The sequence below is a fragment of the Symphodus melops genome, assembly GCF_947650265.1.
Source record: "Symphodus melops genome assembly, chromosome: 1".
Taxonomy (NCBI): Eukaryota; Metazoa; Chordata; class Actinopteri; order Labriformes; family Labridae; genus Symphodus; species Symphodus melops.
Genome location: NC_136691.1, coordinates 2,141,057 through 2,153,656, shown reverse-complemented (window position 1 = coordinate 2,153,656; position 12,600 = coordinate 2,141,057). Strand labels below are relative to the sequence as shown.

Here is a 12,600-nt window from a genome sequence, read left to right as displayed (position 1 = left end):
TTAAGTTAAAATGATATGCCAGTATAAATACAAAATGATAATAATTATACCAGAAAAAGCAGGATACCATAGTTGCTCAACGCTAGATTAAGGGTCAAACAGTTATTAAAAAAAATAAAAATAAAATTAATTGATCATGTGACACGAAATTTAAAAAAACAAAACAGTTTACAATTATAAACGATGTGCTAGCATAAAAAGAAAATGAACATATGAGTACAAAAAGCAGAAAGTTTAGATTTATTTCGGGGAATTTTCGTTTCCGTTGAAAAAAAATATCCCGACCGTTATTAATCCAACTGTACCGTAATGTTTCCACGGGTGCTCCGATTTGAGATAAAAGACGAATCGTGCTGGTTTTAAAGGCATTTGACTCGAAGAAGTCGCAGGGAGACGAGGCAGGTCTCATTCATAACGAGGAGTCCTGGTCCACTTCCAAGCTGTGAAGTCTTGTTTTGGTCCGAGGCTTTGTAACTTCACCTCTTCTTGTGCGAGTCAAGCTAACGTCCGTTAAACAACCGTTGGCTTTCAAACACTATCAAAGTAAAAGCTGTGTGTTTTTACACTTGTGTTAATTTGAGGAGCATTTTATCAATACTGTGTAAAATGCTCATAGGCACTTAAATTCTTCGTCTGTTAAGCTACTGAGAGCGTGGATTCAAGTAATACTTCGACATTTCAATCAAATAAAACCCTGTTTTCGTCACCGCTTTTTAATCTGAAAATCTACTCCGGAAGTCCTTCTATGTTGCTACTAGCTCACTCTACTCTGCTCACAACACTGCGGGGGCCGTCGCCTCCCTCCATCCCTGTCCGGTAAAATGACCTCCTCCGTGCATCCTTCCTCCTCGGCAGCCTGCCCGGCTCTCCATCCTTGACATCAGTCCAGCTTCATGTTGAAAAAAGAATCCATTATCCAGTCCTTACGTGATGAAATCATTGTAGAATATGCGGTACAACATGCTCGTTACGGCTCCCCTCTACCTCTCGACCAGTGGGTGTGGACTGTAGCTGTTTCCGTTCTACGTTCGTGAAGCTTTTTTACAGCCCTCATGGGCGCTGTCATCTTGGAATTTTGCAACCAGAGTCTGCGCAGTAGGGTCCGGCGGGAGGAGCCCTGGCAACACGCCCCGCCCACTTTGCGTACCGCTCTGATAGCTTACGCAGCCCAGCTACGCCAAGAACTTAAGAATCTTTACGGAGAGAAATTCATCTACCGACCATAAACGTGAGTACAAAACCACCATATATTTCAAGTCAAATATCTAAACGTAGTTCATTCAGAAATTAAGAAAATCACACTTTTTATATTAATTATTGAATTTAAACGTTTTTTCGTGTCCTGTATGTCTTGTTTATTGTTACTGGATGCCTTGAATTTCCCTCAGTATCTATCTATCTATCTATCTTCTTTAACTGTGTGGGTTATTAAACCTTTTATTTTTGGCAAAAAACGAACTAAAACTATTTTAAGCTAAGTTAGCAACATAAACTGTGTACAGATCGAACATATGCTGGTGAAAATATGTTATATGATTGAAAGTAGTGATGCACATAGTACTAAAGTTATATCTGCTGTCAGTAGTTACTTCAGTTCTATGTACATTTACAGAGTATGTGTTTCTGTGCATAACTGTGGAGTTGGTAAATGAATCTGTTTCATTAAGGTTTCTGTTTGTATGGACCTTTTCTCTGGTTCTTTTCCTTGTCTAAGATGTTTATCTCATTGTTTTTTATTATCCTCATTTTAGACACAAGGAAGAAGAAAGATGGCTGATACAGATACCCCTGCCAGCTCACCTGATGGTCTCCCTTACTTTGTTCTCCTCTCGGTGAACACCTTTGGACTGTGGAGGGAAGAGAGCATGCAAACTACTCACAGAGAGACTCCTGTCAGACAGGGATTCAAACCAGTAACCTCCTCACTTTTATAACTGAACCATCATTCACACTATGTGTTATAAATCAAATAAAGTATTCATTGATTTGAACCTTTTCTCTCCTGTTTTAAGCTGTAAAAACATGGACTGTCTCATGTTCTTGTAATGACAGAAGTCACAGCTGGGAAACAAATAGCTTTAAAAGTACATCAACACTCGAGTGCTGAACATTTAATGCAGGTTAGTGTTAAAGACAGCATGCACATAAAGACAGTAGAGTGGTATGATACAGACACGACTGAGAAGGCAATTACATTATTATATTTTATTCAATCACATGAAATGTAACACTAGTCTTGTAACTTGAACAAATACAGATTGTGCTTAAAAACATAGTGTGGTATTTTAAGCTACTTTCTTTCACTTGATTGTTCAGTTAGATGGAGGCAGTATTTAAGGTTTTTGTGGGTTATACAGGTTTGAAAGAGGCAAATGAGTGAACAGTATGTTAAAGTTAAAGCAGATTAATCTAAAAATAACAAAAACAAAATGTGGCTTATAAGAAAAACCTCGGTATTAAACAGCCTCTCTTTTCTTCCGTTCATCTTTTGAATGAATAGTCAAACATTGCTCAGGACGTGCGAGCTGCGTCCTCTGTGGCTCAGGCGCGACACTCGGCCCACTGTTTCACATCAGACCGCTGTCCAGTGTAAGATCAGACCAAACGCCCTGGTAAGAGAAGCAGTGGTCAGGTCCTGCAATCCTCCGAGGACGAGCTGGAAGAGAGAGACAACATGAGAAAAAGGAAATCCTCAGTTTAATGTATAATATGTTGGTGAAAACAGGGAAATACCTATTAAAAGACATAAAATCTTCATTAATGATTATATATGCAAAATAAGAAACATTAATATATAATTTTGTGAGAAACGTGATCTTTATGCCTTCTTTTATTGAGCCTGTCTGTCTCCTCCTAACCACCATAACAAGCAGCCTGTTTTGTAGTCTGTGTCAGGTTTTGTCAAGTTATAACACCATTTATTAATAAGCGTCATTAAATGTACAACATGATCAACTTGTGATTATTGGATTGGTAGTGTGTGTGTAAACTCATGCTGAATATTTGGCATTTTTAAGCAGCGTGATGCTTGGTTAATATTATATTACACCACTGCTGATTGTTTGTGTTCACGTTTCTGTCAGTCTCTTAAATCAGACAGAAGTTAAATCAGAGCTTACTTTAGTTTTATCCTGATATCTAGAGAAATATTCTACCTCATTATACAGTATTATAAATATCAGCCTGCATGGTGACATGTTAATCTCTGTATAACACACTCTTTACACAGACTGTAAACATGTACACTTACTTTTTTTAAAACCTTACCAGACCTATTTCTTATTTACTGAAACATAACTATACAGTCAATGAACGGCATCTATGAGCTGATTTTAATTACCATGTTTTTTATTTTAAATACAATTCCACTCACAAAAACGATATAACAATATCAAGAAACATATGTCAGTTCTTAGGTTTGCTCATATTAAAAAGTAAAATAAATAGATAAATCATACCTGATAACTAACCTAGCTTAGCCTGCTAATATGTTAGCTCGCTCGATAGCGCTTTAAGCAATGACACATAAATCAAACTTTATTACTTACTGTAAAAACTGCAAAGCTCCCTTAGAGTCCACAGGTCCGTGACATTAGTTTACTGCAGAAAAAACAGCTTTCACCAGCTCAAAAAAGACGAAAAAACTGAACAGAAAAGCTCCGTGGAGTCTCGGCTTCACTTCACGACGTAACTGCTTATTTACCAAGAGCGATACGCAAGATCCGCGGCTGTCAATCATCGCCATGTGTGACGTAAAATCCCGTTTTTTAACCTCAAATAACTTATTTAAAACAAACTTCACAGAAAAATGAGCACTTGAACACCATGTAGGGTGATAATATCTAATGATCACAGCAGAGTTTGGGTCTGGAAAAAAATTATGTGACGAGTATTTTAACTTAACAGTTTGACCCAAGTCCCGTCTGTTATCATTGAGGAGGCGGGGCTTATGACCTATACTGCAGCCAGTCAGTAGGGGGCGATCTAAAAAAAAAAGCTTCACTTCACAGGGGACCTTGTCCCGTCCATTATTTTTACAGTCTATGCTCTCGACTGCTGCTCGTATCCCCGGCACTTTGCAGCGGGCGAGTATGGGCTCTCATTGGTCGAGCCAACAAAGAGGGGCGGGCCGAAGTGTAGGATGCACCTTATTTGGTAATGACAGCGTGATGTGATTGGTGGATGTTGATCGACTAAGGCGTCAACAAGTGATAAAGCTGCAACAAATGGGATTTCTGCCCCTTGTTGAATCTGTTGAATTTTGCACATTTTGTTCATTTTTAGGTGATCAAACGTTTATTTTTTTCACTCAAAATGGTATTATTAACATAATTTCAAAACAATATATATAAAATATTTAAAATACATTTTAAATTTACAACAAATTCCAACAACACAAGTACATAATATTTGTTTGAATAACACTTACAAACAAGGCTGCAAACATTGATGCATGATATTACAGGGACGTTATTTTCCCCTTGATACATTACTCAACGTTTGATAATCATGCTCATGCTTTAGCCTTTAATAAACATAAATAATTGTACACTACTGCAAGATCATTCAACAGAATCTATCTATGCATTATATATTTTGTGCCAATTCACCTCATGAATATTGCTTCTACATTGCAGTAGTAACTTAATTTACAGCTCCCTCTTGTGGACCAAAGGCTTGTTACAGGAACACAAGTGAAGGCTGGGTTATTCTTATAACAACACTGCAGTATTAAAGAGACAACATGGAAACACCGGAGGACTGCTACATAAGGAAGCGTGAGCTGCGACTGACAGCTGCCTTACTGTGGCTGTATGTGCTGCTGTGATAAAAACACATCACGTAAGATATACTTGGACACATCCTCAGTAAACATGTTCTCTTCCTCAGGTCGGTTTCGCCCTTTCTTATTGACTATGGCCAACTCAGAGTTCATTTTCCTCCGGGCTGTGAATGGAGAGGCAGAGAGAATCACTCCTGTGACTCTGCATATGTATCAAAAAAGGAAAAATGTTGGATTTGCATCAGTTTTAAGATCTGTATACATAATACTTCAATGACCCTGATTCAAGTTTGAATAATGATCTCAACGATTTCAAACTTCAACATTTTTTAATCCAGTTAATTTGAAACAAAATTCATTCAGCAAAAAAAGAGATTAATCATTCTATACATTTAATTTGAGACGATTTTAAATCTAATGTACAAAGTGGTGAAAACATCACATCAACATGAAAGAAAAGGCCTGCTGCTTTCTCTCTTCAGACCCTTTCATTAAAACAAAAACAATCTGTACTCATTTTAAACCCGTTTAAAGTGAAGAAAAGTTGAAATGTTCATGCAGAGAAAAAGTCAAAATCCTCATGAGCAGTAAAGCCTCCATGACGAAACAGAAACAGCTAAAGAGAGTTATTTAAAGAGACTCAAACATTTACAGAACAAGAGAGATGATGTCAAAGTACCGCCCATAAAGTTTGATTGACAGGTGAACCATGTAACCACAATCAGCTCTCAGCAACAAACATGAATAATGATTAAGTTGAAGGATTAAAGTTGAACACACTGTTCCTTTAAATGACTTCTCTCTAATTCACTTTACACAACTCAGCACTAGATCTATGATAAAGAAAAAGTCCAGCATGTAGAGGCTGAGTGAATGTGGTCTGGACTCTGTGGAGGAGAGTCATGGTTCCAGAGATTCTGTAGAAGGACAGAATACCTGCTCTGCGATCCAGGTACACTCCTACTCTGGAGGAAAGAAGACCTGAGACAGGAGTACCTACACTGTTGTAATAAAAGATGTAACCATTGTTGTCACAATATAGCATCCAAGATTTGTCATTGCCTCCAAATCCACTTTCTCTCCAGCTCCCTGCTCTGCTGATATTCTTGTATGTGACTGCTACATAAACTCTTCCTCTCCTCTCCACCTCCCAGTAACAACGTCCAGTCAGACTCTCTTTACTCAGGACCTGCCAACATTCAGTGAATCTGTCTGGGTGTCTAGAATAAGACTGGGTCTGATCTGTGTTTGTTACTTTTCTGTTCTCATCAGATAATAACAGCTGTGTGTGTGCTGTGTTTGGATCCAGTGTGATGTCACATGAATATTTTAAGAACTCAGCTCTGGTCTTGGGCTCTGGTTCTGGTTCTGGTTCTGAAAGTAAAACATCCACTTCAGTCAGTGTCTGTGAGATGTTTGTCCATTTCTTTCTCAGGACGTCCTGTAGTTTATCTCTGACTTCTGACACAGCTGCTGTCACGTCCTCAAAGTACCTCAGAGGACGGATCTTGATGCTGGATGAGTGTGTAGATTCACTGAGTGCTGACACTGAGGGGTAGTCCTGTAGAAACTGGATGTGGTCCTGTGTGTGTGACAGCTTCTCCATCTCAGCGTCTTTCCTCTTCAGCTCAGTGATCTCCTGCTCCAGCTTCTCCTGACGCTCTCTGACTCGACTCACTTCAGTTTGCTGCTGGGATCTGACCTGCTGCGTCACATCAGAGCGTCTTTTCTCCATGAGACGGATCAGCTCAGTGAACATCTTCTCACTGTTCCTCACTGTTTTATCAGCAGAGCCATTGATAGCCTCCTCCTCCTGTTGGAGCAGCTTCACATCTTTCTCTCCGTCCCGGATTCTCCGCTGGGTGTTTAGTCGACTCACCTCGAGCTCTCTCTGCTTCTCGCTCCTTTCTGCTGCAGCTGAGACTGTGTCGTGACCTTTGTGTTCGTCCATTAAACAGAGATAACAGATAGACTGCTGATCGGTGCGACAAAATACTTTCATCACCTCATCATGACGAGAGCACACGTTCTCCTGGAGCTTCTTGGACGGCTCCACCAGCTTGTGTTTTGCATAGGCAGGTGAATCATAATGAGGCTGGAGGTGATTCTCACAAAATGAGATCAAACATACCAGACAGGACTTACAGGCTTTCAGTTTCCTCCCGGTGCAGACATCACAGGCCACGTCTTCAGATCCAGGATAGCAGTGATCTACAGGAGCAGCTTGGAGTCCAGTCTTCTTCAGCTGCTCCACTAAATTTGCCAACATGGTGTTTTTCTCCAGGTCAGGCCTCTCTCTGAAGGTCTTCCTGCACTGAGGACAGCTGTAGATTTTCTTGTCCTCCTCTTTATCCCAGTGGCTTTCAATACAGTTCATGCAGTAGCTGTGTCCACAGGTAAGAGTCCCCGGGTCCTTCAGGAGATCCAGACAGATGGAACAAGAGAATGATTCCCGGTCCAGCTGAACTCCTTTCTGCGCCATTTCTCCTCTCTGTAACAACGACTGTCTGAGTTTCACTTCCTCAGAACTGAAACAAGTTTCACCTCTGACCTACAAAGCATGTGTCTGTGCATGTGACTGTGCAGCTCTTGTTGGTTACACCCATCCATAAACTGTAGATCTGAAGGGGAGGGAACCAGGAAATACTCGGTCAGAGTGCAGCAGGCTGTGTGTGAGAGCAGGAAGAAGGAGGGGTCATCAAGCTCTGCTTCACACCAGGAAGAGGAGCAGCGCTGTGAAAAGGAGAGAATCAATAAACATGTTTATATAAATATATCACACTGTACAAAAGTACACATTTACACAATTTCTAAAGTTTCAAAATGAATAGAGGTGGAGGTAGGAAGTGCACGTCTTCTGTCACCAGTTTAGTTTCACTACAATGAATCATTCTCTCACAAATATAAAACTATTAAACTCGTATCGAGCTCATAAAAGTGCATGAGTCAAAACACACAAGACAGTAAAAGATCTTTGAAACACATCTTTCCTCATGTGAAACAGAAGAGAACAGAACAGCTACACACGACACAGCCCGTCTCCTGGAACACCTGCTGTTCACAAACTTCACTCTTAGCTTCCTCAAACATTCAAACTAAAGCGTGATGAAACTCTTTACGTGTTAGGAAGTTATTTCAGACATGTTAGCCGTGTTTATGAGCACAAACATACCTGAAAAGGAGAGAAATACTCACGAGAGTGATTCAGTGATGTTTCCTCATCAAGAGCATTCAGTAGAATGAGGGAAACACCGCATGTGGGCGGAGACAAAAGCAATCGATCCCAGATAGTAGACTCAATAGATCACAGTACGGCATACATTTTAGGACATCCTCAGGTCTCAGACGAAGGTGTCAGACCTCAGACGAAAAAGCATCAGTTCTCAGGAAAACCTCCGTCGGGTGTCAGACCTCAGACTAAACGGCCTCAGATGAAACTGTCTCAGACTAAACGGCGTCAGACCTCAGACGAAACGGCCTCAGACGAAAAAGCCTCAGACGAAAAAGCCTCAGACGAAACGGCCTCAGACGAAAAAGCCTCAGACGAAAAAGCCTCAGACGAAAAAGCCTCAGACGAAAAAGCCTCAGACGAAAAAGCCTCAGACGAAAAAGCCTCAGACGAAAAAGCCTCAGACGAAACGGCCTCAGACTGAACGGCCTCAGACGAAAAAGCCTCAGACGAAAAAGCCTCAGACGAAACGGCCTCAGACGAAAAAGCCTCAGACGAAACGGCCTCAGACGAAAAAGCCTCAGACGAAAAAGCCTCAGACGAAACGGCCTCAGACGAAAAAGCCTCAGACGAAACGGCCTCAGACTGAACGGCCTCAGACGAAAAAGCCTCAGACTGAACGGCCTCAGACTGAACGGCCTCAGACGAAAAAGCCTCAGACTGAACGGCCTCAGACGAAAAAGCCTCAGACGAAACTGCCTCAGACATATTTATTTTATTTATTTTTAAATTCGAGGGGGGGGGGGGTGACTAAACGGCCTCAGATATAATTATTTTATTTATTTATATATTTTTAAATTGGGGGGGAAGCGGAGCGTTGCCGGGGAACATGAAACGTCATCAAGATGCGACCACAACAACCCTGGCGCGTCTATGGGCGCGGAATGAAAATACAGTAAGTAAGTTTTCATTCCGCGCCCATAGCAGTGGGTGTGGACTGTAGCTGTTTCCGTTCTACGTTCGTGAAGCTTTTTTACGGCCCTCATGGGCGCTGTCATCTTGGAATTTTGCAACCAGAGTCTGCGCAGTAGGGTCCGGCGGGAGGAGCCCTGGCAACACGCCCCGCCCACTTTGCGTACCGCTCTGATAGCTTACGCAGCCCAGCTACGCCAAGAACTTAAGAATCTTTACGGAGAGAAATTCATCTACCGACCATAAACGTGAGTACAAAACCACCATATATTTCAAGTCAAATATCTAAACGTAGTTCATTCAGAAATTAAGAAAATCACACTTTTTATATTAATTATTGAATTTAAACGTTTTTTCGTGTCCTGTATGTCTTGTTTATTGTTACTGGATGCCTTGAATTTCCCTCAGTATCTATCTATCTATCTATCTTCTTTAACTGTGTGGGTTATTAAACCTTTTATTTTTGGCAAAAAACGAACTAAAACTATTTTAAGCTAAGTTAGCAACATAAACTGTGTACAGATCGAACATATGCTGGTGAAAATATGTTATATGATTGAAAGTAGTGATGCACATAGTACTAAAGTTATATCTGCTGTCAGTAGTTACTTCAGTTCTATGTACATTTACAGAGTATGTGTTTCTGTGCATAACTGTGGAGTTGGTAAATGAATCTGTTTCATTAAGGTTTCTGTTTGTATGGACCTTTTCTCTGGTTCTTTTCCTTGTCTAAGATGTTTATCTCATTGTTTTTTATTATCCTCATTTTAGACACAAGGAAGAAGAAAGATGGCTGATACAGATACCCCTGCCAGCTCACCTGATGGTCTCCCTTACTTTGTTCTCCTCTCGGTGAACACCTTTGGACTGTGGAGGGAAGAGAGCATGCAAACTACTCACAGAGAGACTCCTGTCAGACAGGGATTCAAACCAGTAACCTCCTCACTTTTATAACTGAACCATCATTCACACTATGTGTTATAAATCAAATAAAGTATTCATTGATTTGAACCTTTTCTCTCCTGTTTTAAGCTGTAAAAACATGGACTGTCTCATGTTCTTGTAATGACAGAAGTCACAGCTGGGAAACAAATAGCTTTAAAAGTACATCAACACTCGAGTGCTGAACATTTAATGCAGGTTAGTGTTAAAGACAGCATGCACATAAAGACAGTAGAGTGGTATGATACAGACACGACTGAGAAGGCAATTACATTATTATATTTTATTCAATCACATGAAATGTAACACTAGTCTTGTAACTTGAACAAATACAGATTGTGCTTAAAAACATAGTGTGGTATTTTAAGCTACTTTCTTTCACTTGATTGTTCAGTTAGATGGAGGCAGTATTTAAGGTTTTTGTGGGTTATACAGGTTTGAAAGAGGCAAATGAGTGAACAGTATGTTAAAGTTAAAGCAGATTAATCTAAAAATAACAAAAACAAAATGTGGCTTATAAGAAAAACCTCGGTATTAAACAGCCTCTCTTTTCTTCCGTTCATCTTTTGAATGAATAGTCAAACATTGCTCAGGACGTGCGAGCTGCGTCCTCTGTGGCTCAGGCGCGACACTCGGCCCACTGTTTCACATCAGACCGCTGTCCAGTGTAAGATCAGACCAAACGCCCTGGTAAGAGAAGCAGTGGTCAGGTCCTGCAATCCTCCGAGGACGAGCTGGAAGAGAGAGACAACATGAGAAAAAGGAAATCCTCAGTTTAATGTATAATATGTTGGTGAAAACAGGGAAATACCTATTAAAAGACATAAAATCTTCATTAATGATTATATATGCAAAATAAGAAACATTAATATATAATTTTGTGAGAAACGTGATCTTTATGCCTTCTTTTATTGAGCCTGTCTGTCTCCTCCTAACCACCATAACAAGCAGCCTGTTTTGTAGTCTGTGTCAGGTTTTGTCAAGTTATAACACCATTTATTAATAAGCGTCATTAAATGTACAACATGATCAACTTGTGATTATTGGATTGGTAGTGTGTGTGTAAACTCATGCTGAATATTTGGCATTTTTAAGCAGCGTGATGCTTGGTTAATATTATATTACACCACTGCTGATTGTTTGTGTTCACGTTTCTGTCAGTCTCTTAAATCAGACAGAAGTTAAATCAGAGCTTACTTTAGTTTTATCCTGATATCTAGAGAAATATTCTCCCTCATTATACAGTATTATAAATATCAGCCTGCATGGTGACATGTTAATCTCTGTATAACACACTCTTTACACAGACTGTAAACATGTACACTTACTTTTTTTAAAACCTTACCAGACCTATTTCTTATTTACTGAAACATAACTATACAGTCAATGAACGGCATCTATGAGCTGATTTTAATTACCATGTTTTTTATTTTAAATACAATTCCACTCACAAAAACGATATAACAATATCAAGAAACATATGTCAGTTCTTAGGTTTGCTCATATTAAAAAGTAAAATAAATAGATAAATCATACCTGATAACTAACCTAGCTTAGCCTGCTAATATGTTAGCTCGCTCGATAGCGCTTTAAGCAATGACACATAAATCAAACTTTATTACTTACTGTAAAAACTGCAAAGCTCCCTTAGAGTCCACAGGTCCGTGACATTAGTTTACTGCAGAAAAAACAGCTTTCACCAGCTCAAAAAAGACGAAAAAACTGAACAGAAAAGCTCCGTGGAGTCTCGGCTTCACTTCACGACGTAACTGCTTATTTACCAAGAGCGATACGCAAGATCCGCGGCTGTCAATCATCGCCATGTGTGACGTAAAATCCCGTTTTTTAACCTCAAATAACTTATTTAAAACAAACTTCACAGAAAAATGAGCACTTGAACACCATGTAGGGTGATAATATCTAATGATCACAGCAGAGTTTGGGTCTGGAAAAAAATTATGTGACGAGTATTTTAACTTAACAGTTTGACCCAAGTCCCGTCTGTTATCATTGAGGAGGCGGGGCTTATGACCTATACTGCAGCCAGTCAGTAGGGGGCGATCTAAAAAAAAAAGCTTCACTTCACAGGGGACCTTGTCCCGTCCATTATTTTTACAGTCTATGGCCCATAGACGCGCCAGGGTTGTTGTGGTCGCATCTTGATGACGTTTCATGTTCCCCGGCAACGCTCCGCTTCCCCCCCCAATTTAAAAATATATAAATAAATAAAATAATTATATCTGAGGCCGTTTAGTCACCCCCCCTCCTCGAATTTAAAAATAAATAAAATAAATATGTCTGAGGCAGTTTCGTCTGAGGCTTTTTCGTCTGAGGCCGTTCAGTCTGAGGCTTTTTCGTCTGAGGCTTTTTCGTCTGAGGCCGTTCAGTCTGAGGCTTTTTCGTCTGAGGCTTTTTCTTCTGAGGCCGTTTCGTCTGAGGCTTTTTCGTCTGAGGCCGTTTCGTCTGAGGCTTTTTCGTCTGAGGCTTTTTCGTCTGAGGCCGTTCAGTCTGAGGCCGTTTCGTCTGAGGCTTTTTCGTCTGAGGCCGTTTCGTCTGAGGCTTTTTCGTCTGAGGCTTTTTCGTCTGAGGCCGTTTCGTCTGAGGCTTTTTCGTCTGAGGCTTTTTCGTCTGAGGCCGTTTCGTCTGAGGTCTGACGCCGTTTAGTCTGAGACAGTTTCATCTGAGGCCGTTTAGTCTGAGGTCTGACACCCGACGGAGGTTTTCCTGAGAACTG

The 12,600-nt window shown here is 40.4% G+C and overlaps 1 protein-coding gene across 4 annotated transcripts; it reads right to left on the bottom strand.

Annotated features, from left to right (window-relative positions):
* Positions 1-4,054: 4,054 nt before the first annotated feature.
* Positions 4,055-8,061, bottom strand: LOC306832326 (tripartite motif-containing protein 16-like). 4 transcript variants are annotated; one of them, XM_079356911.1, is made up of 2 exons: positions 7,956-8,061; positions 4,055-7,516 (listed from the first exon to the last, which is right to left on the bottom strand). In XM_079356911.1, the coding sequence occupies exon 2, from the start codon at positions 7,263-7,265 to the stop codon at positions 5,586-5,588; it is 1,680 nt and encodes a 559-aa protein (XP_079213037.1). In that variant the 5' UTR covers positions 7,266-7,516; positions 7,956-8,061; the 3' UTR covers positions 4,055-5,585. The 4 variants fall into 4 exon arrangements, with proteins under 4 accessions (XP_079213037.1, XP_079213039.1, XP_079213036.1 ...); XM_079356913.1 differs by having other exon boundaries at positions 4,055-7,488; XM_079356910.1 differs by having other exon boundaries at positions 7,979-8,029.
* Between the last annotated feature and the right edge of the window lie 4,539 nt (positions 8,062-12,600).